The sequence below is a fragment of the Sturnus vulgaris genome, chromosome 3, assembly GCF_052056855.1.
Source record: "Sturnus vulgaris isolate bStuVul1 chromosome 3, bStuVul1.hap1, whole genome shotgun sequence".
Lineage (NCBI taxonomy): Eukaryota > Metazoa > Chordata > Aves > Passeriformes > Sturnidae > Sturnus > Sturnus vulgaris.
Genome location: NC_142245.1, coordinates 32,416,187 through 32,442,864, shown reverse-complemented (window position 1 = coordinate 32,442,864; position 26,678 = coordinate 32,416,187). Strand labels below are relative to the sequence as shown.

The 26,678-nt window shown below is 50.6% G+C and overlaps 1 protein-coding gene and 1 long non-coding RNA gene across 6 annotated transcripts; one reads left to right on the top strand and one right to left on the bottom strand.

Annotated features, from left to right (window-relative positions):
• Positions 1-606: 606 nt before the first annotated feature.
• VEGFA (vascular endothelial growth factor A) lies at positions 607-23,774 on the top strand. Of its 5 annotated transcripts, XM_088161316.1 has the most exons (9): positions 607-1,438; positions 7,197-7,248; positions 12,336-12,532; positions 14,230-14,306; positions 14,719-14,751; positions 14,914-15,060; positions 17,518-17,589; positions 18,728-18,859; positions 21,103-23,774. In XM_088161316.1, exons 1-9 carry the CDS (start codon positions 1,373-1,375, stop codon positions 21,122-21,124), a joined length of 798 nt encoding a protein of 265 aa, XP_088017442.1. In that variant the 5' UTR covers positions 607-1,372; the 3' UTR covers positions 21,125-23,774. The 5 variants fall into 5 exon arrangements, with proteins under 5 accessions (XP_088017442.1, XP_014733596.1, XP_014733593.1 ...); XM_014878110.2 differs by lacking the exon at positions 14,914-15,060; XM_014878107.2 differs by lacking the exons at positions 14,914-15,060; positions 17,518-17,589.
• Positions 1,953-6,787, bottom strand: LOC148224271 (uncharacterized). The gene is made up of 3 exons (XR_015802267.1): positions 6,750-6,787; positions 6,147-6,284; positions 1,953-3,827 (listed from the first exon to the last, which is right to left on the bottom strand). It is a non-coding gene; the product is annotated as an uncharacterized LOC148224271 (long non-coding RNA).
• Positions 23,775-26,678: the final 2,904 nt, after the last annotated feature.

Here is a 26,678-nt window from a genome sequence, read left to right as displayed (position 1 = left end):
GAAATCACTGTATCTGAAAAGCCAAGTCCTGAGGGGGGATGCTCAGATGATGGCTGTGATTACAATTTGTCCCCCGCCGCCCCTCTCCCCAAATGACTCTGCTGGACTTTGGAACAATTCCCACGGGCAAAGTGAATTTTGACCCAAACGTGTATCCATCGGCATGGCAGAAAGCGCGGCGAGAAAGCAGGGCAGGGAGCTGGGTTTTCGAAAATGTTCGTGGAGCTAAAGCGCCGGCCGTACAGAACCATGGAAGTACAGCCAGCTTTGAGGGCGGGAAGGAGGCCGGGCCAGGGCCGAGGAGGTGGGGCTTGTCGGAGCGTCTCTCCCCGTGGCCGCTGTGCTCAGTTGCAGAGTGCTGACGAGCGGCGGGCGGTGGGGCGGGCGCTGCGCGGGGAGCGGGCGCTACGCGGAGCCGCCGCTGGAGTGCGCGGAGCGGGGCTGCCGCCGCGCCGGGGGCGAGGAGCGCACGCCGTGCCGGCGGGGGACAGCGCGCCGCGGGAGCAGCCCTCCCCGGGCACCGGGACCTGCTGTTAGCTTGCCGCCTTGCTTTATCCTCTCGTTTAATTTATTTTTTTCCCCACCTATACTTTGATCCGCTGGGATTTTTTTTTTTCCTCCCTTTCCTACAGAGCCTTCCCACGCCCCAGATCCTTCCCTCTCTATCCAGCTTGGATTTTTGTCCTTTTTTTTTTTTTTTTTTTCCATATATTACTATTCTGATTTTTTTTTTTTAAGCGGCGGACAGAGAGAGGGAGAGACAGTAACAGAGAGGACAGGAGGAAAACGCTCTGTTCGTCCTTTCCGCCACCACCACCCCGATTTGCGGAGAGGGGTCGGGCCGAGCAGCGGCGGAATCAGCCTCTTTCCCCCCGGGGAGGCGACCCCGGCTCGGGGAGCCGCCGGAGGCAGCCGCCGCGAAGAGGGGGCGCAGGAAAAGAGATGCATTGAAAGTTTCCGCGCAAACTTTGCCGTGAGTGCGCGAAACCGAGCGAGCGCGGCGCGGGTGCCTGCCTGCCCCGACGCGGGGAGAGCGCCGCGGACGGGCGCCGCTGTGGAGCTCGGACTACCCGGCGGCGGGGGCCGGGCGGCGGCAGGGCGGCCGCGGAGCCTGCGCTCGGCCCGGCGGAGCGCCCACGGAAAGCAGCAGCGGGAGCCGGCGGAGAGCCGGGCATATGGAGGGGTGAAACCGGAGACCCCGAAGAGGAGCCCCCCTTTCTCCGCAACCCTTCGCAGCGCCCGGCCGGCGGCACCCCAGGAGGCGGCGGCGGGCACGGAGGAGGCGCGGGCGAGAGCGCGGCGGGGCGGCGGCGGGGCGGCGGCGGCGAGGCGGAGCACGGCGGGCCCCGCTTCGCGGCGTGCGCCGGCAACCATGAACTTTCTGCTCACTTGGATCCGCTGGGGGCTGGCGGCGCTGCTCTATCTGCAGAGCGCGGAGGTAAGCGGCGGGACGGGGGCTTTTGTGCCCCGCGTAGCGGAGGGGGAGGGAAGGCAGACGGCCGAAAATACTTTTCCCCCCTTTTTTTTTGTTTTCTCGCGCCCCCCCCTTTGCCTCCCACCTGCTCGGTGCGGTGCGGCCGCGCCGCTGGCGCCGGGTGCGGGTGGGTGCCCGCAGCACAGACACGTGTGCGTGCGTGCGGTGCTGCACCGGGGGACAGCGCTGCCCGGAGGGAGCTCCGCGGGGCCCCGGGGCAGCGGCAGCGCCGTGCCGAGTGCCCGCGCACATGAGCGCGCCCCGGCTGAGGGGGTCCCGCCGGGACCGGGGCGGTGCGGTCGGCGGGTGCGGGGCAGGGAGGCAGCGCGCTGCCTTCTTGCATCAGCCTCGGGTCTCCTGACATTGCAAAAGGCTGTTTCGGCGATATTTGCCTTGGGTCCCGGCTCGGGTTCGTGCCGCCGAGTGGAGTTCAAAATGCCTAGCTGGAAAAACAAATAAGAGATCAAAGAGGACAAAATGGACCCAGAATTTCTTCCAGATTGGGGGGGGAAAAAAAAATCAAAATACAGATCTCCTGTACCGAGATTACAAGAAGGATTTTTCTTTTCCTCTTCAGTCACTTTTGCCTCATTGTCATTCTTGAGGAATTAGAAACCAACTCTTCCTCCTTTCCTCTTTTTGAAGAAAAAAGAAGGGCAGCTTTCTTTGCAAACCTGTCCTATAAATCTGTTTTCTAAAGAGTCAAGAGGGCTGTGTTGCCAAGAGATATTAAGGGGTTTAGACAGAGTGCCCACGTGAAAGTGGCTGTTCGCGAGGCAGGCATGGATTACGTTTTAAAGGTTATAACAGGTTAGTTCTCTCCTGCCATTTCTGCTCGGCACTTGGAGAGAGCGCAGGCCAGATCGTCTCCCACAATCGTGAAAATAGACGTCGCTTGCAAACTAATCAGTTATTCACATTGTTTGTTCAGCACCGATGCTGGAAGGCAACTCCCCAATTAGGAGCCATTTCAGCTGTAACTGAAGTCATGCAAGCACTGCACGCTTTGTTTCTAGCCTGTTATATCTCTACTTTATCCAGTGACAGCCGCACATTAGGCTGTGCTCGGCTGTGCTCGATGGGAACTGAGAAGCACTCTTGAGTGTGGCGCAGAGCAGGTCCCTGCTGCCTTCCTGCCAGATTTGGCTGGTGAGACAGTTGCTTCTGCTCTCCAGGAGTTTTTCCACCTTCACCCAGAATAGAGGTTTCTTTGCCTCCCTGCTCCTCTGTAAACTTGTACAGTAGCATTTGTTCTCCACCTATAGTATAGACAACTCTGTATCGGTGTCCAGTGATAACACCCTTTAACCCTCCCCTTGTTCCTTTTCCCCTCCCCTTCCTCTTCCCCAGAAGAGGAAACGGCGGATCAGGTAGAGTCGAGATCTGTCTGTCCTCAGGAGTTGCATAAAAACCTCATGCTGCTTTTTCTCCGGGGCTGGAAGATGGTACGGATGAGAAAACAGTATAACGATGGCAAAAATGATAGGGAAGAATTACAGGAGTTTGGGGGGAAATGTGAGAGGGACAGACATGAGAGATGGGTAGAGGTTCAGGTACCTGGGTGATGTGGGCTATATAAGTGCTCAGGCAGATCGACAGTCAGATCTGCCCTTCAGTTCTGTCCTTATTTGTCCGTTGGTTGTCCGGGCACCACGGTGATGGGAACGTTAGAAATACCAGCAGATCTCACGTAGGCAGCTTGATGGTGACTCTGAACATGGCAAAAGGCATGACTCTTCACACGGGACTAGGGTTTGTGCTTTGATGATAATATTTATCTGGCTGTCAGGCTGATCTATCTAGTTAGCCAGGCGCATTAGAGAGCATTAAATAAAAGCCCCGACAGAGTCTGAGTTGGGGAAGCAGGTTCCAGCATGTGTCAGGTAGCTTTCCTGGAAGTGAAAGAGAGGGATGAAGGAATCACGGTGCTCCTCTGGTGAAGTTTCAGGGGAATGACTCCTTACTGAGGGAGCTGTTATGGTTGCTCCTGCAGCAAGACAGGGATGGTGGGAAAGGGTTTCATGGTGGGGTCTGGGCAGCATTGATGCCACAGGTGTCTGCCTCCACTGGTGGTGATAACCTTTCCAAGCAGGCAAGGGAAGGAAAGGTACTTTTGTACTGCCACCCTTCCAGCTGATTGTGCTGAACGCTGTGCACAGTCCTCAGGAACCACAGGATTAGAGAGGTTGCATTGTTGTCCGCTTCCAGTCCTCCCTTTGCTACAGAACGGGGGACAAGTGATTATTCTTCATCTGTGCGTCTCGCTGCCAGCCTGGTGACAGGTCACTCCTGATGATGGTCTGGGAGCTCTTCCCCTCCTGCCCTGAGCAGCAGAGGGACCTGGATATACCAGCTGTATTGCCATAGGGAAGAGGCAGTGATCAGACACTGAGGGAGGGAGAACAAGCCTGTGACTAGACTGTTAATGATCGTACACCCACCAGGCTGCCTGCCTTTGCTGTGCCTCTGCACCACGCCACGATGGGGAGCCACCAGAACCTGCTTCCACAGCTCTTAGGCAGCTGGGACGCAGCAGGTCACCTTCCCCAGAGCCGTTCCTGTGCTCTGAGGATGGGCTGGAAAGAGGAAAACTCCTTTGGGAGCAGGGGAGAGGGATGTCTGAGGGGCTCACTGATTCCTGAGCAACCCCAAATCCATTCTCCTGTCTGTTCTGTCAGAGGTGCCTTGGCTGTGCTTGCAGCTTGCAGGATTACTGACCTCTGTCTGCATGTACAATGGAGATGGAGTGCAGTGAGTCCCATTCCCCCCCCTCTCCTAAGCAGAAAACGCTGAGAATTTCTAGTGCCTAAGACGAAAAGTGCCTTAACTCCTGTCCCAGAGTCCCTCTCAAAGTGGATGGATTGTTTGTTCCAGTCCTAAACAGTTACAAAGCTCTTTTAATGAGGCTGCACAGATTAGGGGGAGGGGAAGGGAGAGAAAGAGTGCTGGTGGTGGTGGTAAGGGGGGTGATGGCTAGAGAGGAATGACTTGATTAACCTTTTCTCTCCCTTCAGAGAAAAGCTTGCTTTGGACAGGGACTGGGGGAGAAGGGAGACAGGAAAGGTACAGACACATGGATGGTGTAAAGTGGGTTAATTTGTTAGGGAAGGTTTTACCCCACAGAGTGAGGGATGTGCATTTGCTACAACCCACAAAAAGCACAGAAAGGAGCTTCCTCTGTCAGCTCTATTCCTGGGCTCATTTATCCTACTCTCAAGGCCAGGCCAGGGGCTGCTTCCATACTACTGTGAAATGTTGAAAATCTATTGGAAGGAAATTGTGTTACAGAACTGTTGGGTAATGCCAAAAGCCAGCAGAGGAGAGCATGACCTTCAGGCTCCTACCGAAGGGCACAGTTGGCCTGCTTGTCCTGAGGAATGTTTTTGGTTCCCCATGTCTGATATGCAGCAGACTGTTTTGAAGTGAGGCACAAGGCCCTGCCTCACCTGCTGTTCTAGTGGATGTGCTTTGAGGGCATGAGGCACAGGTGAAAGGCACTGCTGAAAGGGCAGAAAAGTTTCTTGGAATAGTGAGCAGAGAGCGTGTTACTGATAGTTCTGGGAAACCTTTCTAGTTTCTGCTGAGAGGTTCCCCTGGGAAAGCTCAGAAGCTCTTTGCCCACTTTGCACCAATCTCGTTTCCCATCTTTGGGGTCAGATCACATCCTAGGTCCAGGTGAGCACTGCGAGAGTGTTCTGTCTCTTGCTCCACTACATCAGGGGCAGGGCGAGGTGCTGGCTACGTGCAAGTGAGTAGCAAAAGAGTGTGGCTCACTTGTGCAGCCTGTGTGCTTGCATGTGAGAGGCAGTGGGCAGCTGACTGAGTAGTTTTGCTTAGAGAATGGGTAAAAATTACCTTTAAGGCGTCTCCAAGCTAATTTTGCTCAGTCTGTCATGGTCATTTTGTGTGTGAACCAGAAATCCCTCTGTGAAAAGTCTTGGGGGCTTTGTGACTTGAATAAACTGACTTGGCTCATGATCCTCTTCCTGTGCCATAGCAGATTGAGGCTTTTCTGCCCTTGATGCGGTTTTCTTTTTACCCATAGATTGTCAGCACTGAGAGGCTTTGGAAGGCCGCTACAGCCTCCGCTGCCTCCATTTTGTTTGTGCTGTTGCAGTGACCTTCACACTTCAGGAATGAAACTGTTTCTAGGAACCTGCTTTTTAAAGTGTTGTCACAGCACTGAGACTGGGCACACAGCCCCCTCCTCCCCAGAAAAGAAACAGATCAACACATGGGGCAGCTCAGGTCCGAGCTGGGAAGTTATGCCCAGGTGTAGAAAGACTTTGGTTGAAATGAGAAACAAGTTCGGTCAGGGGGACCTTAGACAAAGGGAGCTGTGCACAGACACAAAGGAATGTCTGGGAGAGGGGCTTCTAGCTGGCTCTCTTGCCCCCTCCTTTTAAAAGCTGACACTTTTGGCTGCTTGGATGGTGGTGCTGCCCTGTGCACAGGACTGCTTACAAGACCATAGGTGGCAGATTCCTGTTGTGAGCTTGGGGTGAACTTGGCCTAAATTCAGTTCGGTCTTCAGCTACAAGATCAGAGGGGCTTTTTCTAACAGCATATTGCTGACAAAGCAGTATTTTGTATGGTCTCCCAGGCTTCTTTCAGCCTCTGCTGAAAGGCTGCAGGTTCTGTGGCGGATGGCATCATACAGGTGGCAACATACCTCAGAGAAGTGAAGAAAGCTGGGCCTTTTCCATTTTGGTTCAGAACAGAACAGCAGGGGGAAGCCTGACTTGGCTGGAAAGTTACGTCAGAGCTAAAGCCCTCACGAAGAGCAGGAAGAGTCGCGTTCTTGTTTCACCTGGAATTAAAAATACTTCCTTAGTAAAGTGGTGTAATATTTCTTCATACCATTTTGGGGGTGGGCTACCTGTCACCACTCCTGCCTGCATCAGTGCTTTGGAAATGTCCCTAGTCCCAAAGGGCAGCAGGAGTGACTGCAGAGCTTGCAGCCTTTTCGGTTTTGGCCCAGGGGAAGCTGTGGAGCGCGGGAATGGGATCCACGCAGGGGCTGGGAACTGGGACCAGTAGGTGAGGGCGCGTCGCCCTCCCTTTCATCAGAGAGGAAGAAAACCCGGGCGGTTTGGCGGCGTCCGTCGGCAAAGTGGTGCTGTCACTGTTCATCGCCCTGACACCCGGGCGGATGCCGACACCTCCGTGGCCACCACTGCTGGGTGACGGGACATCTGTGACATTGAGAGGGGAGCGATGCCCTTCCGTGCCTGGCAGCCCTTCTCCCCGCTCTGCCCTCCCGGGCCAGATTCACCTTTACGGGGAGAACCGGTGCCCGGTCCACCGGTCGTGTCGGCAGCAGCAGCAGCAGCAGCAGCAGCAGCAGCAGGTCACCCCGTTACTTTTCTCTGCCGGGCTCGCATTTGCTGCCGGTGTTTGCCGGTGGTCACTGACAGCAGCCCCCCGGGGACGCGTTTCTCTCTTCGGGGCCTCTCTCGGGCCCGGCACCGCGCCCTGCCAGCCCCGTCCCCCAGCCCGGGGCCGTCCCGCCCGTGCCCCTCTCGGCTCTCCCGGGGAACAAAAGGTCCCTCTGTGCCCGCCGGCGAGCGGCTCCGCCTCGGGGGCGCCCCCTCCCGCCGGGGCTCCCCTCGCCCGGCGGGACGACGGGGACGGGACCCTCGGGGGCCCTGCCCGGGACCCCCCGCGCCCCGGGACCGCGTCACGGTTCCATGTTGTGACCGATTTTCTGTTGTCTTTGCAGTTGTCGAAGGCTGCGCCTGCCCTGGGGGATGGGGAGCGGAAACCCAATGAAGGTAAGCGCTGGGCGGCTTCCCGGCGGGCGGGGACGGCCGGGGGGGCTGGGGGGGAAGGAGCCCCCGGAGCCGCGGGCGGGCAACACCGCCACCTCCCGGGGAGCGGGACCGGGGGTGCCGGCGGGAGGCGCCGCCGCCATCAGCCCCTTGGTGGAGGCCGCGGCGCCGCCGCCCCACGCCGCGGGGCCGGGCCGGGCCGGGCCGGGTCGGGGGTGGCCGTGGGGCCGGGCTCCGGGGCGGCCGCGGTGCCAGGGCGGGCAGCAGGGCTGGCCCAGCCCGCCCCTGGCTTACCACAACTCCGAGGGAAACTGCGTGCGTGCGCTGGGGCACATACGCACGCTCATTTATATATATATATATTTATATATATCTGCACACACACGGGCGCACACAAAGAGCTGAGCAGCGCGCCGAGCAGTTTGCTGGGGATTCGCCACAGTGCTGTAGGAAGGGATTTGTCAAATTTTGCTGTCCGCCTCTTTCCCGGCGGCGCTGGTGATGCCCGGCTGGGTGGCCAGGGCTGATCCCCGAACAAAGGCCAGAGCAGCCCCTAGACGGCAGGTCTCTGAGGAAGAGAAGGAGAAAGGGACACTCCAGGATGATTTTCTGGGCTTATGCTTCCCAGCAGTCCCAGGTATCCCCACAGTCAGGAGATTGCTAAGAACTGTAAAGAGCCAGGCTTGAAAAATACACCTTCTTATTCTCTTTTGGGCTAGCAGACTTAGCAGATTTAGGGAACAGCACTATGAACTGATAGGCCCTAGCAATTGGTTCGTGGTGGTCCACTATGCACAGGATCATTGCCTGGTGAGGAAACAAGGTGGTGCCTCTGCAGCTGCTGTGATCTTGTGTCTTTCTGGCTGCCCAAAGGCCAGGTTGTGACAGTGTCCCCTGCCTCGTTGGTTCATGCAAGTAAATGTAGACCAAAAGGGCACTCAGCCCCTGGGTTAGTCAGAGACGCCTCCTGCGAGCTCCCTGTCTAGTGAAGCCCTGTGTGTGTCAGGAGGTTGGCTTCTGTCCGCAGTCCTCAGTTCAGCAGTGGGATAAAAGGGCTGTGCACTTTGGAACCTTCAGGCTGAGGTGATCATCACCTGCTTTAAGACCATCCTGACCGTGTTTTCCCCTTACCTGCCTAGCAGAGCAGATCACCTGTTGCATGGCAGGGTCTGGCAGACTTCTTGCAGGGTCCCCACGGGCTGTGACCTTCAGCGTTATTCCAGCCGGAGGTCAGCAGAGGGCTCCAGCAGTGTGGGCCCAGATTGGCCTTTTTTTTTCTTTTCGTAGCAGTCAGTTTCAATTTCTGTAACTTTATTGGTGTGACAGGCTCCATGTGTGTTGCCAGAGGTTTGTGGCAGGCTGTGCTTGGGATAGGTGTCCATTTTGCACGGGCAAAATTTCTGATTTGCTGGCGGGCTGCCGCCTGTTGCGCTTGACCCTTGCTCCTGCTGAAGTCAACAGAAGAAGGTTCAGTGACTCCAGAGGGATCAAGATGGAGCCTGCTGTGAGGCTTATTTTGGTAACCAGTTCTCTGCTGTTGGTAGAAAAGAGCTAGTGTCCTCATGTGTGCTATTTGTTGTGTCCAGATAATCCCTCCTGGGGAGGGAAAGAATCAAACAGAATTAACTTCTGTCACAAGAAGGCTGATGGGATTGCAGGAGAAGCTGGTCTGGCAGTATAAGTGGTGAGATTTCAGTGTTACTGTCCTGGTGATATTTCAGGTTCTGTGATGTAGATCTGTAAACTAGAAGTCAGGTCTCCTGGCATTACCTTCCTGGCTCTACTTCTGTCCCATGGTTTGACCTTAGAGGTCCTCTCTCTATACCTCAGTTTCTCCTCTGTGAAGAGGAGATGGTGATGGGCCTCTGTTACCCAAGAATGGTCCTGTAGTTCCTTCTACTGAAGCTCTTAGGGATTTGGGTTGAAAGGTGGGTTTGTATCTTTGGCCATTTTATGTTTTCTCTGAGATGTCAAGCTGTGACGGGTTTTTATTTGGGATGGACTTACTCTGGTTGGAGACTGTTATTTTAGCTTCAGCCCCTACCCTTTTGTGCTCAAGAGAGGCTTCCACATGTTTTGTGGCACAGGAAGTTGTAGAGGAGTCAGACAAACACTCTTTGTTTCACGGGAAAAGATTTTCTGGTATAAATAAAGGAAACCACCAGCACTTGTGGCTGCACTTTTATTTTTAAAATAACAGTATGTCTTTATTGCTGCTAAGCCATTGATGGGGAGGGAAACAAAATGATCATAGATTTTCTCCTTTTCTAGTCCGACATGTTCTCACTCAACTGCTTCAAATTTGAACTTACACCTTGAAGAGTTAATGTGGGTCCTGTCTGCATTTTAACCTTATTTCCCCCTCCATTCACAGCAAAGAACCTCTGACTCAAATCTGGAGGTGTTTTGCAGGGTAGGAGTGTGACTTAATTGTGGGATTAACTTCTAATGTGGGCTGAAGCCCAGATTGCAGGAAGGGAACAGACCTAGTGGTATTAGTCCTTCAGTGACCTTCCTGTACTTCCCCATGAAAGAGACCTTCTTCCATTTGTGACACAACCAATGGAAAGGAAGCACAGGCAGAATCAGCCCAGCAAAGTGTGGAATATAACTTCCAGTACATAGGAGTAACTGTAGGTATGGTAGAAGGGGCAGGGCTTTTCTGTGAGGTTGACTGTACCTCAGTCATGTGCTCCGGTTTGGTTTGGGTGGTGACTGTGCAAATGAACTACAGAGCATTGCGCAGTCTCCATGTGAATGCTCTGTGTCCAGCAAAGTAAGGTGACGTGCCTTTTGCGGCAGGATTTTCCGACTGGCAGCTAGGGAAAGATTCACTGGTTCCTTTTCAGAGGCTGATTCAGACTTTGAAAAACCATCATGTGTTAAAGTAAAGGTAGAAACTCCCAGATTCTTCATGTGAAGGATTTAGTCCTGTCAAATCTCCCAGATCTCAAGTATAGTTGTCAGGGTGCAGCTGTGAAAGTAAAGTCCCTGCAAAAGAAGTTGAATGTGCTGTTCTGGGGCCAGTCTAATCTGGGTTCTCTGGTGTAATCCAAATGCAAGGGTAGTGCAAACATTTAGGAAGGCATGGCAGATGTCAGTTTCACTTCGCTTTTCTAGTCTCTTTCGGTTTCTGCCTCCTTTATGCCCCAGACTGGTGTGGTGAGCAGCATTTGATCTGCACAGGTAACTGCTGTGTTCCCTCCCTCTTACTTTCCGGCCCTCCCCTTGACGTAGGCAAGGGAGCATTTTTATCCTGAATTATACCTTTACTGCCAGAGTTCTCAGATTCTGTGTCTGGCACAGTGTGAATAATCAACAGTGCAGTTCAGCGACTATCTTTGTGCCCACAGAATTTCCCACATGTTAAATTGTTCAACTTGTTGGAACATAGGCGGTGACTAAGATCACTCCAAAGGGGAACAGGAAGAAGGAGGAGAAGGAGGTAGTCACAGACAAGATAGGAGAATAGAGAGGAGACATACGGCAGTTAGGGGACGGGGGAAAAGGACGGAAAGGAACAAGGAACAGAAACATGTTGTCTTCTAGACAAGGAATACCAACAAGCAGTCCGTGCCTGCCAGGCTACATTTCCCTTTCACAAGCCACTTTCTCTTTTAATAGCTGCTCATGCTCTCTGACACTTAAAACTCCTTGGATGGAAGCTCCTCCCCTCTTGTACCCGCTCTCAGCACTTCAGCACTATGGTACTGTCAGCCCTGCATGACCTAGAATTAACTTTCAACAATTAACTGCGGGCTGTGAGCTCCAAGCCCTGCAGCTTTTGCATTTTTGTGGCAAAGTAACCTTTATGCCAGTTTGTCACAAGTTCAGGGCACTTTAGAAACGCTTACTGGAGACCATTATTTTCCATGATGCAAGCAGTTTGCTCTTATCACTCTGAGTTATCAACCTTGGTGCTGGAGGACTCTGCATACTGTACAGGTGGATCATTATAGTGCATAACAGCATGGGGCAGGTACTATCTCCTTGTGCATACTCTTATCCTCTGCTACATGTGACATCCTTTGTTGCCATTGTGGTGCTAGAGCTAGGAGGCCTGGAGGAATCCAGGTACTCACTGCTTGCAGTACTATACTAGCACCTGGGGTTTGTGTGTGTGTGTCTTTATCTATACTATCTTTCATCTCTTTAAATCTCTCCAACCCTTGACCAAGCAGCAAAATGAAGCTTTGGCAAGAGACTGGGAAACATTGAGAAATACTTGTGAAATCAGTGCAGATCGCAAGCAGTTAGTGTTTGCTCCATTTGTTGGGAAGGCATGGGATAATGGCAGATCCACCCTGTTCCCCCTCCCACACTGTCTCATTGTGGTTCAGTAGCCAAATATATAGTCTGGTTAATCGTGGGGATGCCGTGAGCCTACTTTGAATCTTTCAGTGGGTGGCTTGGTTCTGGGAAAGTGGTCAGTGTGGAGACATGGAGGCTGTGACTTGTAGTGGATGCTGTCATGGTTCCTTGGTGACCTGCTGAGGTGGATGTTTTGCATGGCCAAAAGAGGTAGATGATAGAAAAGGTGAAGATGCATTGCTCCATAGTTCAGAACCTCTGATTTCTCTTAGAAGTGTCTGTGTGCTGAGGTCTGTACAAAGGATGCTTCTGGCTTTAAAACCCACTAGGGCATCCACTGGCTGTTTTGAAAGGAAATAAAGAGCAAACCAGTGAAGGGCCTTAATCCAGAGCGCAGATTATCTGCTGCAGCTTCAATTTTTTTTTTGGTTGAACTGATGTTCTTAGTGGCAGCATATCGGGAGTATGGGGAATAGCAGAGAAGAGGTTTGGGGAAGAGTTACCTGTGGCATGCATCATGGTACCAGGGAGGCAAACAGTGAGGCTCTCTTGTCCATCTTGCCTTTGCCCTGAAGCAGCTGCAGGAGGAGATTGTCTTTTCCCCTTCCCACTTGATGTGTATGTATATAGAGCACAGACAAAGGATTTAGGTCTGCAAGACTGTTAGTGAAGAGCATAGGGTAGTCGTGTTGCAACTGTCTGGCTCACTTTAAGGGGTGAAGCACTAGACATTCTTGAGCTAAGTTTGCATTAACTTATTCCCTCCATTCCTCTTTTAGTTATCAAATTCCTGGAAGTCTACGAGCGCAGCTTCTGCAGGACTATTGAGACCCTGGTGGACATTTTCCAGGAGTACCCTGATGAGGTGGAGTACATATTCAAGCCATCCTGTGTGCCTCTGATGAGATGTGCGGGTTGCTGCGGCGATGAGGGCCTAGAATGTGTCCCTGTGGATGTGTACAACGTCACCATGGAGGTGAGGGTCCAGTGTGCAATCTGCCGTGCTTGGTTGGAAGGAAGCAAGTCAGCCACCACAACCACCCCAAGTCCCAGCTCCCAGCTAATTCAGAGAAAGTACAACCTTCCCCAGGGAACCTCTTTTCTGACTCTGGTGCTCCATATTGAACCACGCAGGGTTAAAAGATGAGTTGCCTATGTCTGTTTAAGGCTAAGAGGAGAGTCTGTTTTTTGGCTCTTGCCTAAATAGAGTAGGTAGGAGCATGCAAAGGAGCGTTTCTGCAAAGGAGCATTTCTGATGGTGTTATCTCAGAATTCCCAAAGAAGATACTCCTTGGGCCCTTGTTCCACCTTAACTCCACACACAGCTGTTGTTCTGAAGGCAGCTGAGTAGGGCAAAAGGGGAGAACCTGTCAATACTTTCTCCTGAAGGGCATGTGAGGTCAGCCTGGACCAACAGAGCAGGGAATTTGGGTCTTTAGCTATCCTGGCACAGCAGAGGTTAAAGGGGCTCTAAGAAACAAACTGCTTCTATGTCAGCTGGAAAAGCCTTTCTGCCTCTGGGCATCTTCCTCTTTTGTTTGGATGCTGCTGAATTTATTTCTTGGAAGAGACAAAGGTGGCCACGATAGCAAAAGCTGGGCCTATGGGGAAAGATGCAAATTGCTTCAGAGAGCTTAGTTACTTCCCTTGTTTGTCATACTGGATCCCAGCACTTGTCCAAAATCATGTGGGTGCCCATTACTCATAACCCATAGCTCCTCCACCACTTTTGTCCCTTAGCCTCTTGAATAGCCACTGTAAATGTTACTGTCACTTTTTAATACCAGTGAGAGATGTGTAGTGCTAAGTGATTAACCAGAAGGTCCTTTTACTTGAAATATGGGCTGTGTTTGAACTCTGTTGGAGAGCCTGCCTGTGCCCTTTCATGGTTCCCCATACTGCTTTTCCACTTGCAGACTCCAGCCTGGGGCAGAGCATACTAGCTTGGTGTAGCTAGGAATGGTTTTCTTCCTACTATTCCTTGCTGAATTACAGTTCTTGACTGGTATGCCTGCATGCCTGTAAAGGGTTCAGAAGCACTTAAGCAGATCTCTAGAGCTAGTTTTCCAGCCGTGTGCTGGGTTAAGAGAATGTGACAATAGCTTGTAAATAACTTCCCTGAAGGTACTTGGGTCTGGGGTCTGGGTGATGTCCGGCTTTGCAGCTCTCTTTTAAACACAGATCTCCAGATTTGTTTTGTATGTCAAGTTACTGAGAAAGTGAGATGTCAGCTGAGAAGGAAGGGTGGCTTAAGGAAAAGGAGTTGGATTTGGAATTTTTGATTGAGACCTTCGTGTGAGACTGAAGCATGGCTTCTGCACAAGCAGGCTGGATGTTCAGCTACTGGCTGTCCAGCATCAGCCAGGGAGGGCTCACTGAGAACCTTGCTGTGGTGGTACACCCTCTCCCATGCCTTTCTCCAAGGCAGTCCACCAGTGCTGGCACTGGGCATGCACGAGCAAACAGAGCTTTGGCACAAGTCTGGTGTTGCTGCTCGCTTGTGATCAAAGGCCTTCCCTGACTGGGAGAACGGGGCCTCAGAGCTAGCTCGAACTCTGCCCTGTTCTTCCCAGGAGCACCTGGGGCGTGAGTGCTTTGCTGCACAGCAGCCTGATTTGGAGCTGTGAATATGAGGAGTGAACAGGCAGTGACCCTCTGTTTCTTTCATTCCAGATCATGAGAATTAAACCCCATCAGAGTCAGCACATATCACACATGAGCTTCTTACAGCACAGTAAATGTGACTGCAGGTGAGAATGGAGCAGCACTGGTTCCTTTTGCAATAAACTTACTCTGAGCCTTTCCTTTTTTCTGCCATTGGGTTGGGTCTCTTGTTCAGATGCTTCTGCAGCCTTCTCGATTGGTTTGCAGTGGGATGGCTGAGCCTGGGAAAAGAAGCCCTCTGCTGACAGGGCTCTTCCATCTCTAGCTATCACAGGTGGACAGTGCTAGCCTGCATCCTGGGATCTTTTGGCACTAGTCAAAGGGTCAAACAGGAGAGCAAAAACACTTTGAGACAGACTACTTAACCTGTGCTATGAGCATCCTGCAGTGCTACCTGTACATGTCCTTCCCTGGACTTGGTGGGAACTGGGGATAATACCAGAAGTATATGTAATAAACTCTCTTCTAATGAGGCCTTTGTTCTGTCTTTTCCCACAGACCAAAGAAAGATGTCAAAAACAAACAAGAAAAGTAAGTGACAAGCCTTTCCTCCTTTCTCTTTTGGTGGTTGGTTGGCATTTCCTCTCCCCACTGCCCCTTGCCCTTTTCTTTGGTTGGATATTCCCACTTTAAGAAGGTGTTTTGGAAATGGCATATGGTACTCCATGGGGCAATGCTCTGAATCCATTCCAGGTGGTCACAGAAACCCAGATCTGATGGTCCTTCGTTCATACCCCAGACATGGACCTTGCATGACCCATGGCCATGGCAGTCATTCCTAATGTTTTTTCCCGAGTCAGGGAAGTCCCATCGTGTCTGTCCTGCTGGAATGGATTCAAGGTGCAGCCCCCATTCTCCCCTTCCCTCTTCCTGGGGTGTTTCTGGTTACTGCAAATTGCTGCCTTTCTTTATTATTAATTTTTTTCTTGCTGCTTGAGTGAGTACTTGCTGGCTTCTTTCACAGCAGCTTTGGTAGGAACTCTGCTGGCTACAGGGAGAGGTGGAAGTAGAGGCCTAGTGGAGGCAGGACTGATAACCATGCAGAATGTGATGCTGGTTTTGGTTGGGTGGGGACCTGGGAGGGTGTAAAGGGAGGTGGATGTCCTAGCTGGGTCTCGGTGAAAGCTTTCATGAAGGGTTTTTTGAATCTAATGGATTTGCTTTGGTGGCCTGAAGGAGGTTAAGTCACAACCTTCCGTTTACTTCCCCCCCAAAATAAAAAGGTTGTGGAAAGTAGCGAAATAAGCTCTAATCCTGCAGTAGTTGCAGGAACGAGCATAAAATACGAAACAACGTTGAAAAGAAAGAATGATCTCTCTGAGCGAGAGGATCAGCTGGACTGCTCATGACTGGGAAAGCAACTCTGCCATTCAGAGGTGCGGAGCTGGAGAGGAAGGAGTGAATATTTGGAGATGAGGCTGAATCTGAGACAGAGGGAGCAAACAGGAGAGAGAGAGAGCTTCTTTCACCCCTCTCCTGGTGGTTGTATGTTTCTAGCTGCCTTCCAGCCTCTCCTCCTTCCCCGGAAATCTGCTCCTGGCTGCATCAGACTGCGTGCAGCCTACAGTCCTCTCTGCACAGGGCCGTGTTGGGGACGGTCGGTCTGTGTGGCTCTGTAGTTTGAAGGTGTGCGAGAGTTTGGTCTGTGTGAGCTCTGGTGAGGATGGGGTGTGGGTGTAGCAGCCAGCTCGGACTGTGTTGCATTCACTTTCCTCTTCTAACAGCACCTTGCCTGCTCTTTGCTGGTTCTGCACTCCCCAGGGAAGGAAGGGAAGGGATGGGAGAGACTGGTGTGCTTTGATTTGTGCTGGAATATTTGTGCTGTTATATTGGTACCCCTCTCCTCCCTTCAGGTTGATTTTCTTCCCCTCACCGTGTCCCTGTGACTCCTGCCTGACATGTAGGGCAGAACCGGGATTGAGCTGATGCTCTGACACTCCTTCCAGTGAGACGACTTGAACAGGGCATAGGAGACACCTATGGTGCTTTCTCTTCTGTCCCTCCAATTCCCTTTGACAGCTCTCTCCCGAGGTGGGCTGCACCAGGGAACGAGGGAGCCTTTGCTGAACTGCCTCAGAGCTGGGACTCATTTGCCTGACAAGCCCTGGTGCTTTGCCTAGGGCCTTCTCCTTGCATGTCTCTCCCTTGCTCCTGTGCTAATGTGGCTCAAGGAGCAGTATGGGCTCCAGCCTCCCTCGCTCCCTGTGCTCTTAATGGCCCATGGGATCCATGGTTAGTGTCCAGGACTGCGTGTCCTAGCCCCTGCCTGCTCAGCTCCTGCCCAAGAATCAGAGGCAACTGGTGAAACTGGTGAATTTTTCAGAATGGAGTCAGTGCCTTGGCTCCATCTGCTTGTCTGGCAGATCCACGTGGAAGGTGACAGGAAGGAAAGGAGGGAAGAACTGAAAGTAGAACTGCTTGCTGATTATCTCCTGGGTAAAATAACTAGGTCAGGCCATCCTCTTCCCCCTCTTTACTCTTCAGTACTCAGAATGGAGGCAGCCAAAAGGGATGTTACAGACATCCAAGTAAGGTCTCCTGGAGTCCTCTGATCCACAGGCAGGAGGTGAGGTGGATGAGTAAAGCCTTCAGATTGGATAGCCCTCTCCCACACGGCAGTGCTGTGTAGATCAGATCTCTTCCCTTGTCTGTGGACTGCTCCCATCTCAAGGCAGAATTGCCACCCGCCCGGCAGCAGAGCTATTGGAGCTCAGCTGCCCCCTCCTAGGCTCAGTGCTGGGCAGTGCATCAGGTCAGAGTGGTTTCCTCTTCCCTAAAGAGAGCCCTTTCACTCAGGTTGCCGTTTGTCAGTCGTTGTGCGCCTGTGCTTGTCGCCTGGAATGATTGTCTGCACTCACTGCGGTGGCGTGATGCTTTCACAAAGCTTTCTGTTCCTTCTCCCTCTCACCCCCTGCCCCTTTCCCACTGGCCCTCTCTGGAGGGGGCAAGTGCCCGTCTGAGGCTCCAGCAGATCCGCCTCTGCTCGCAGCAGCCTTGCAGGAGGTGGTCTCTGCTGAGTTCCCTGGTGTTGGCTTGGCTCTGAGCAGGCTGGTGGCGGAGCTGACAGGAGCGCCGAAGCCGGTGAATGTGTGTGCAAGGTGGAGATCTGTGCTTCGGCCCTGGGATTTACCCTCCAATCCTGCCTCATGTGCTTCTCCCCTCCCAGCAAGGCACATGGCTGTATTTTTTTTCTCTTCTTCCTTGCATTTTCTTCCGTTTTCTCTCTATCTCTCCCTTTCTTTCCCCCTCTCTCTCTTTCTCTTTTTTTTTTTTTTTTTTTTTTTGTTTTTCTTCCAGAAAATCAAAACGAGGAAGGGGGAAGGGTCAAAAGAGAAAGCGCAAGAAAGGCCGGTACAAACCACTCAGCTTGTACGTTTGTGTCCTCTGCTTGTAGAGTCTCTTCCCTCCCTCTCCCAAACCAATCTGCCTGCTTGCTGCTCGCTCAAATCTCACCCTCCCCTCCCAGTCACTGGTGGGCTGCAGATCCTGCAGGGGCAGCACTGGTGGTGGCACTGCTCTGGCACTAAGGCTATCTCAGGGAAGGTGGCTTTAGCTTGCTTGGTTCTCTAATCATCACTGGCGGCCATTGTCCCAAGGCACAAGAGTGTGGTGGGTGGACGAGTACCCTGCACCTCTTCACGCCTTCCGGTTGCAACTCTGTCATCTGCTTTCCACCACTTGTCTCGTGCTCTCACTGCTGTGATGACTGGTGACAGGCAGGCTGGCATCTGCCGTGCATGTGAGTGTGTGTGTGTGTGCGTGTGCACATGTGTGTGCGTGTCTGGTGGAGTCACAGGTGGAGAGGAGAAGTGGGACAGCGGGAAGCCAGAGAAGGGTGCTGGGGAGCTGGGGGTGGGCTCTCTGTCTGTTGTTTTTGTTTTTTTCTCTCTTTCTGCTGGATTTGGTGGCTTGTCTCTTCCCTGTCTCTTTTGCTCTGCTTCTCTCATGGTGGTTCACAAAATTCTGCATTGTAAATTCACGGCCCCTCCATAGGAGACTCCAAGGTGGCAAGGTTGGGATGGGGCTTACAGAAAGGAGGGCAGTACTGGCTGAAGGAGTCAGCATGTGATGCTGGAGCCCAGCTGCTTTCCAGGGGAGGAGGACCCTCTGTATTTAACTCGTTTAGCCACTGGCCTCTTTCTACTCGAATAGTCCACTTCAGAGAACTCCTTTCACTGATGTGTCAATAGCTGGCTGGGGCCTCTCACCTTCCCATCCTTGCTTTCCCCTTCTTCCTCCCTCTGGCCTGAGCCGATGGATCCAATGCAGCATTTGTGAATACTGTGCAGAAGGCCTGTTTTCTTTCTCTACGCTAATGCAAGGGGTTGCTGTCCTGGGGCTGTCGAGGTGCTGCTGGAAAATCCATCAGCCTGCGGCACTCCAGTGGGCAGCATGGGGGCTGCGGGAGGGGGCAAGGGGATTGCTTTGATGTTCAGGGTGTTGCATGTGTATTTTCTTTCTGCTGAAGCGCTGTAGCTTAGACATCTTTCCTTTTGCCTTTTTGCAGTCACTGTGAGCCTTGCTCAGAGAGGAGAAAGCACTTGTTTGTACAAGATCCCCAGACCTGTAAATGTTCCTGCAAATTCACAGACTCACGTTGCAAGTCGAGGCAGCTTGAGTTAAACGAGCGCACTTGCAGGTTTGTGTCCTGAAGGATGAAACACACAAAGAGAGAGAGAAAGAGAAAGAGGGGGGGGAGCTTGCTTCCTGCTGACTTCTGGCACCAGTGCTGTTTGATTACTTCTTTTCTCTGTCCTACATGGGCCAGAGAGCAGAGGGACTAACTGAGGTGAGGACAGAGTTTCCCTGTGTCAGAGGGCAGCTGTGCATTTCAGGTGTGCTCTCAGGACTTGGATGGGGATGGCTCTCAGAGACAGGCCCTTTGTATCTCAGGTATTCTTTACCATAGAATAGGATAATGGAGTTCACGTTGCTGAGGCAGGTAGGGGAGAGGATCTGTATCCCTCTGTACCTTACCTGTATGCAACTCTGAGCATACTGTTGGACAAAGACAAATCCTTAACTGACTAGGATTTGACCACCTCTGTCTTCCAAGCCCTTTTTCTGTATCTTATAGGTTCTCTGCTGTGTGTAGAATGAGGAAAGCCATTAGGAGCATCCCTCAAGGCTGAGCCTACATTCTCCTTTGCCTCTTTGTTCTTCTAAAAGCCAGGGAGAGCACCCCGTCTTCTTGTACTGTGCTCACAGTTCCCTGTCCATGTCCGTCCAGAGTTGTGGTTTGAGAGGCTGCACTCAGGATTGTGAATGGAATACAGCAGATTTAGGTCTGACCCTGGGTGAGCACAGAGGTGCATATTTCAGGTGTGAGTTGGGAGACATTGTGGAGTTAGTGTTAGTTCAGAGATCCATGCTGTGCATGTGTCATCTGAGTGCTGTCACACACCATCTGTGGCACAGAATCAAAGAAACCGATTCCTGGTTCTCACCTGAGCACTTCGGGAGCTCAGTGGGGTGTCTTGACTTGCACAAGCTATGTGTGAACCTCTGGTGTGGGATCATCCTGCCTGTGTAGAGGCAAACATAGAAATGGGGTTGCTAATGAGCAATTGGCTGTGACTCTGAATTTGGATCCCTTTCACAGAGATCTAGGAGATTGTGTTCCTGTTCCTGCAGTATTTCAGTGGCAGTGGCTCAAGGGGAGAATAGAAGGGAGAGAGATCCAGGGTCCTCTCTGGCTATATCTTGAAAAGAGGAGACATCCATTGGCTAGGTGGCTAAGGCTGATACAAGCTGCAAGTGCTTCCTTTGGGTGTGAAAATGCTTTGTGTCCAACCCAGAGAGGCATTGGCACTGCCAGCATGGTGGAAACTGTTCTGTATACAGAGAATTTTTCTGGGGCGCTGTAATTTCAGTGGGAAAATAATTGATGGAGGGGCCAGAATAGAGCAACTTCTGGACTTAAACTCCTCCTAATGAGCAAAACCCCTGAAGTCTGAGACCAGACTTAATGTTGGCTTTTTCCCCCCTGCTCCTTTTCCCAAAGTCCAGAGTAACTGATAATTACCCCACAGAGTTTGAAGAGTGAGAAATAGTAACAAATACAGTGAAAAACCAAAAAATACCCCAAAGAAATCATGATGGCAGAAGGGGTTTGCTAGTTTCATTTACTAGTCCCTCTCTGTGATGGGATAGTTGTCACTAAGGGAGGTTTCCAGAGGCGATGTGTTGGCCAGAAAAATGGGAAGGAGTCATAGGAGTGGTTAGCTTATCAGTTCCCAGATAAAAAGCTGGTTAAGCTGAAGTTCCTCTTGCTCTTTCTTGTAGAATTAGAATTGGGACCTACAGGGGAGGGTAAATTTCTCATTTCTCCTGCTGCCTCTTCAGCCACTGCTGTTCTCTGGTGCTAACCCCCACTCACAGCAGCTAGTGGAATGCAAAGCACTTACTTTTCATCTTCTTGCCTGCATGAGGCTTGTTTTCTGCACTGCTTCCAACCCAAACAAGAGGCTAGGTGGAGGGCCGAGGGTGTGTCTCTGCATGCATTGCTTAGCCTTGTTTTCCTGTGTTTGTGTGTATTTGTGTGTATGGTGTGCAAAGATGCAAACATGACACTCAGCTTATCTGTGAGGAAGCCACTCATTCTGCTCCAAAATTTACGTCTGTTTGAGTATTCCCCCCTGCTCTGCCTAGGTGAACCTGGGGGAATAGAATTAATTGACTCGTTTTGGGGTCGAGATTCTCAGCTGATTTGCCCCATCTGCACAGCCCTTCACCCCACCAGTGACGTCATGCCATGTCTTAACACCATGTGCTCTTAAACACATTAGCCACCACCCTTCCTTCCCTTCCCTGCCCTAGTTGCACCCCCATCACAAACATTAACCCCATTCTCCTTTTTTCCTTCCTTCTCCTCTTTGACAGATGTGAAAAACCGAGACGGTGAGCAGCGGAGAAGAAGGGGAAACAGCCCTGTTTCTGGAGCCTGATTTCTCGCCTGGACAGAATAAAACAAAACAAAACACTAATCCAAATGAACCCTAAAAATGAAGGATCGGTAGAGCACAGCACTTTCAGTACGGACGATGGACTCCGGAAGGAACATTCCCCAAGGCACCCGCCGCACAGAATTCACCTTTGGGTTTTGAACTGTTTTATTTTATTTTTCTTTTTATGCTGCTAAATAACGGAGCCAGGAAGACTTATAGGGGTGTATTTGATGGGTTTTCCCATGCATACATATATATGTGTGTATACATGCATATACATATATATATATGTATATATATTTTAACCACATCTATATATACATATATGTATATCTTAACCACACACACACACACACACACATATATATATAATATATATATATATATATATATACTGATTATTTTTTTTAACATTGCTAATGTTATTGGTGTCTTCACTGGATAATACTCGACTGCTGTGGACACAAGCGGGCTACTTGGGGCATAAGAAACAAGCTAAGACTGGACTTGAGTAGAAGCGCTGGGTGTAAACTTCTTAACTCTAACTGACTTGTGCGGCCTCCGCTGTTTCTCTGTAGAGTGTGCTGTACCACAAACCACCTTCTCCTTGCCTGGGACAGGGAGGAGAGGTGATGGAGAGAATGGGCAGGGAGTTCCAAAGAGCGGCATCCTAGGGTGCGATGGGTCAAAGGCCAAGGAAATGGCCATCTCCGTGATCAAGGATTCCTCCTCCCCTCTCTTCCCCCAACCTTACTCGTCTCATAACCTGCCTGCCTTGCTGGGACATGGGATGTCAGTGTACATTTTGCGTTGACTTTATTCGCTGTAGAACCTTTGCCAGAGAGACATGCTGGCTTCTCTTAAGGATGGTGGGCAGCTGATGCGCACTGACTTTCTGTTCAAGGAATTATCACAGGAGTCTAGATTTCCCGCCCTTGGTGGCTGCAGAAGGACACAAGGTCTACAGTGTGCTGAAGCAAGAATGGGGACCGGTGCATAGCCACACAGTTATTCAGCACTGTCTGCTTTCTTCATGCACAGAGCTGCCACTCAAGAGCATCCAAGATGCTTATGGAACATTTCTGGAAAGGGATATTAATCAAAAGTATATACACAGTAGTGGGGGTGTGTGTGTATGTATGTGAATGTATGCATTTGTGTGTATGTATGTATGTATGTATGTATGTATGTATGTGTTTTTCTCTCTTTTTTATATATATATATTTATTTTTATACATATATATATATAAAAAAATAATATATATGTATGCCAAGATTGAAGGGGGGAAAAAAAGAAAGCAACTTTTGCTGCCTTCAGTTTGTGTGCCCAGTGTGAATGACCCTTAAGAACGTCAAGATTTTTTTTTTTTTAATGACGTACTGTAAATATCAGGCCCCTTTTCCATGTCTTGGGCTGGGGAATCAAATGTGAAGACAGCTGGAGTCCCTTAGCTGTGTCGTGAGGTTCTTGGCTATGTGTGTATCTGCAGTGTAGGCTGTGGTGAACGTGAAACCCACCTTACACACGCGCGCACACACACACCCCCCTGAAAGTGTGTTTGTACATCTATGTGGATATATATAATCTAGTTCTGTGATTAAAATTATTATTAATAATAATAATCATCAAAAAGGTACTCGGTCTGTGTCAGAATGCTGCCAAACATCATCTGCAATTGAATTTTCAACGCCTGATAATGTACAACACGGAAAGCTTCCAAAAAGACAAGACAGTCTAAAAACAGGCTCACAACAAGCGACTACTAACCACTAGGATCTCCCCATCCGACTGATGGCTTTCAGAAGGAGAGAAAACACACGGGTGGGTGCTTGCATCTGCAATGTAGAATACTCATGCTGCATCGTGTGCAAGACAGAGGCTTCCGATCGGGGGAGGGAAGAGAAAGTGTTTTATATACTTATTTAATATCCCTTTTTAAATTAGAAATTAAACAGATAATTTAATTAAAGAGTAGGGATTTTTCAGTATTCTTTGTTAATATTTAATTTCAACTATTTATAAGCCGTACCTCCTTTTTTTTTTTTTTTTTTCCTTTTTTTTTTTGTACTGGTTGTGTATAAATTTAACCTTCCTGTTGTCCCATCCCGTCTCTCCCCAATTGTTGGCAGAGTCAGTAGCATGTTATGGGCAGTTATTTAATTAATTTCTCTAACACCTACCCCTACACATTCCTATTGAGACAACGGTTAGATATACATCTACATACTATATATATATTTGGCTATGTGTTTGTATATATATATATGTTTATGTATATGTGTGATTCGGATTAAATAGACACTACGATTTTTTTATATATGTAAAAAGAAGAAACAGGAAAAAATAGAAAATTCTACATCTTGAATCTCTCTCCTTTTTAATTTTAATATTTGTTATCATTTTATTTATTGGTGCTACTGTTTATCTGTAATAATTGCGGGGAAAAAAGATATTAACACTACATATTGTGTCTAGTGAATTTTTTCAAGATATTCCTTAGTACATATTTATTTTTAAACAAAGAAATTACAGATATATCTTAAAACAACAACGACGACGACAAACAAACTTTTTTTTTGTATTAAAGAATTTAATTCTGACCTCGATTTCCTTTGCCTTCTCCTTCTGCCTTGCATCCTGGTTTTCTTCCATTGTGTAACAGTTTCTCCAGCACTGCCTCTGGAGGCTACAGGGCATCAGCAACCTACCGGTTGGACTGTGATGTGGGCCCAGAGCTTCCAAAAGCATCTAGGTACCTAAAACCCATTGAAATGAATGGGAGGTAGGCACCAGAGTCCTTGTGTGGAGCTCAGCCCGAGTTCCTGCTTGGTGAGAAGAGGGTGGTGTGACAGGCAGGACCAAGGGGGCAGGACTCCTGGGTTCCTTCCCAGCCTGAAGCCGAGCAGTGTGGTGATGGTCCCAGCCCTGCCTCTCTTGTCAGCAGCCAAGTCCCATGAGCTGGCTACTGTACAGGCATGAGTAGATGCAATCTCTTGGTGGAATTTACAAGCCAAGGTGAAAGTAATGCTGTGAGCCTGCCCTTTCTGGTAATGGACTTGGTGTTTGCAGCTGGACTTGTGTGTATGTAACTCTCTGTCAGTGATGGCTCAGCCAGACCTTGCCATCCTGGACAACGTTGAACAAGAAACAGTGGTCATCACTTCATGAGAGATCTTGATACGATTGCATCTTCTGTGATGTGCTTTGGGGTCTAGGAGGAAAACCTCTGGCAGTGGTGTCATTTCCTCATCATCCATGGAGATGAATGTCTCACGTGTCAGTCATCTGTCCGCACTGGAAAGGAGCATGCAGGATGTGTCCTGGATGTCTAGGAGGTGATTCACTCGGAGTAATACAGACCACTGAGTTCATGGCTGCACCATTCCTGCTCTTACAAAGGTAAAGAATATGGCTTCTATTTAGGATGGACTCAGGTAGCTCAACAGGTGGACCTGCAGTCACTGCCTCATCAGAGGGTGAAGCAGAGGAAAGAGGATGACTACCTGAGGACACTTTGGTTCACTGTGCTCAGTAACATCTTATGGACTGCAGCAGCGAGAACATGAGCCATCTGGATGTTTCTGCATGATGAACCCAAGGAGTTGCTTCCCTTATTAACTCACCAGTGGCTTTTGTTCTCTGTGGATCTATGGGCTCTTTTCGCTTGTGGCTGTGCAAGGTGATGAAGACAGCAAGCCTATCCTCAGGAGACCTGCACTGCTTGTTTGTGACCTGGGGAATGTTTACAAGTAATCAAATTAGAAAAATTGAAACCAGCAGGTAAGTGCTTCCTCCCCTGGGCTGAGCTGGATGTGAAAGACCCAGGTCTTCTGGATTGATGAGTCAGCATGTTCCTGTCAGTCACAACACGTCAAACCCTCATCAACCCATCAAACCAAACACATCAAACCAATGGCAAGCTGGATTGGCTACTCCTGGTGCCCCTTTCTTTTCCTACGTCTAAGGGCTCAGGAGAAGTAGGATATCTACAGAGCAAGGTGACCTGGTAGCCACCTACTTCATGAGACAGTGGTTGGATGGCGTATTTCAGATGGGACAACTCACAGAATTTGTTAGTGTGGATGCAGCAGAGCCAAGGTAGCTGCCTCAAACAACTGCAGCAAGACCCTGCCCAAGCCAGCTCTGACGGGATTACTGGGGGCCTTGGAAGCAGTCCAACTCTTCTTTATTCTCCAGGGTGGGTATAACTGGGCTGTCACCTCTTGTGAGGAAAGTGATCATGGCTTGGTGTTGGAAGTGAGCTCAGGCTGGTTGGAGAGGCTGTACATGATTGAGAAGTCTGCCTTTGGAGAGTCTGGGATGTAGGAGAGAAGCTGCCGCTCACCTTACCCAGAGTTCACACCTGGCTCAGCTGTGCCCTGGCCCGAGGTGAGGTGAGGACACGTGGAGGGAGGCCAGGTTTTCGGGCTGGCACTCTGATCTTGTCATACAGCCTTTTCACCCTGTGCATGAGAACGTTCCCTGAAAGGCTTCTGGTCACATCCACCTTTTGGTTGCTGGCTAATTAAAATGCTATCTTCAGGCAGCCAGCTGATGCTTTCCTCGTGCCTGATGCATTTATTCTGTGTGATTCAGAGAGCAGAGGCACCGTGAAAGGCAGAAAAGGGTGCCCTGGGCAGAAAATCCCACTGGCAATGGAATAAAGAGTGCTTTTGGTTGGAAGCCCTGTCTGTCTCTCCCTTTTGGCACCTGCTAGGTGGTTTAACCAGTGTTGCTGATGTCTTGTGCTGCTCATCAGGTCAGTAAGTCAGCCTGGCTCTGCTTGGCCTCCACCACCACCTGTAGTGCCTGTGTTAGAAATGCCTGTAAATCTCCTGTCCTTCAGCATGGTCCCTCAAAGGACCTTGGAAGCCCAAAGGAAATTCATTTCACAGGCAATGTCCTCCACTGTCTGCCCATGGGACCTTTGGTAGTGAGAGATGGGTATTTTTATAGTAGTCCATGTGGGGAGTGTGCAGGCAGTCTGTCTATGCTTGGGATGGCTGAAATTCAAGGCTAATCCAGATCGTCCAGCACAAGCTTTGCAGTCCTGGTCTGGGCAAGCACCGTGCTTGCTCCCAGCTCCCCCTCTGGGGCCAGGCCAGTGTGGCCTTGGTGGCACTGTGCCACCCCACAAGCAGCTGCTGGCCCTTGCTGTTCCCCACAGCACCTGACACCCTGCATGACGGGGTCTGAGCTGCTGGCCATCCCAGAGCAACCCAGCACTCATGTCTGGACCTCCAGCCAAGTGCCCCATATCTCGTAAGAGGTGGCGAGTTGTGGATAAGAGCAGGGAGGTGATATCCCCTGCACAGCAGTGAAGGAGGGTGTGAAAGGAATGCAGAGAGTGCCTGACCACTGTTTTGGGGAAGGTTTGCCCTTTGGTCTGGGGAGGTGGGAGGATCCCACGGGCTCTGCATCATGAAGGGGAAAAGGGTCAGGTTCCCCTTCAAATGTTTGCTGGCTGCCTACCTCAGCATAGTATCTCCAGAGAAGCAACTCGCAGTCTG

Bases quoted from the DNA above. Each gene is read 5' to 3' on its own strand.
- VEGFA (XM_088161316.1), top strand. From the start codon at position 1,373: ATGAACTTTCTGCTCACTTGGATCCGCTGGGGGCTGGCGGCGCTGCTC. The intron at 1,439-7,196 runs GTAAGCGGCGGG...TTGTCTTTGCAG, and splicing joins TCTATCTGCAGAGCGCGGAG to TTGTCGAAGGCTGCGCCTGC. The intron at 14,752-14,913 runs GTAAGTGACAAG...AATCCATTCCAG, and splicing joins GTCAAAAACAAACAAGAAAA to GTGGTCACAGAAACCCAGAT.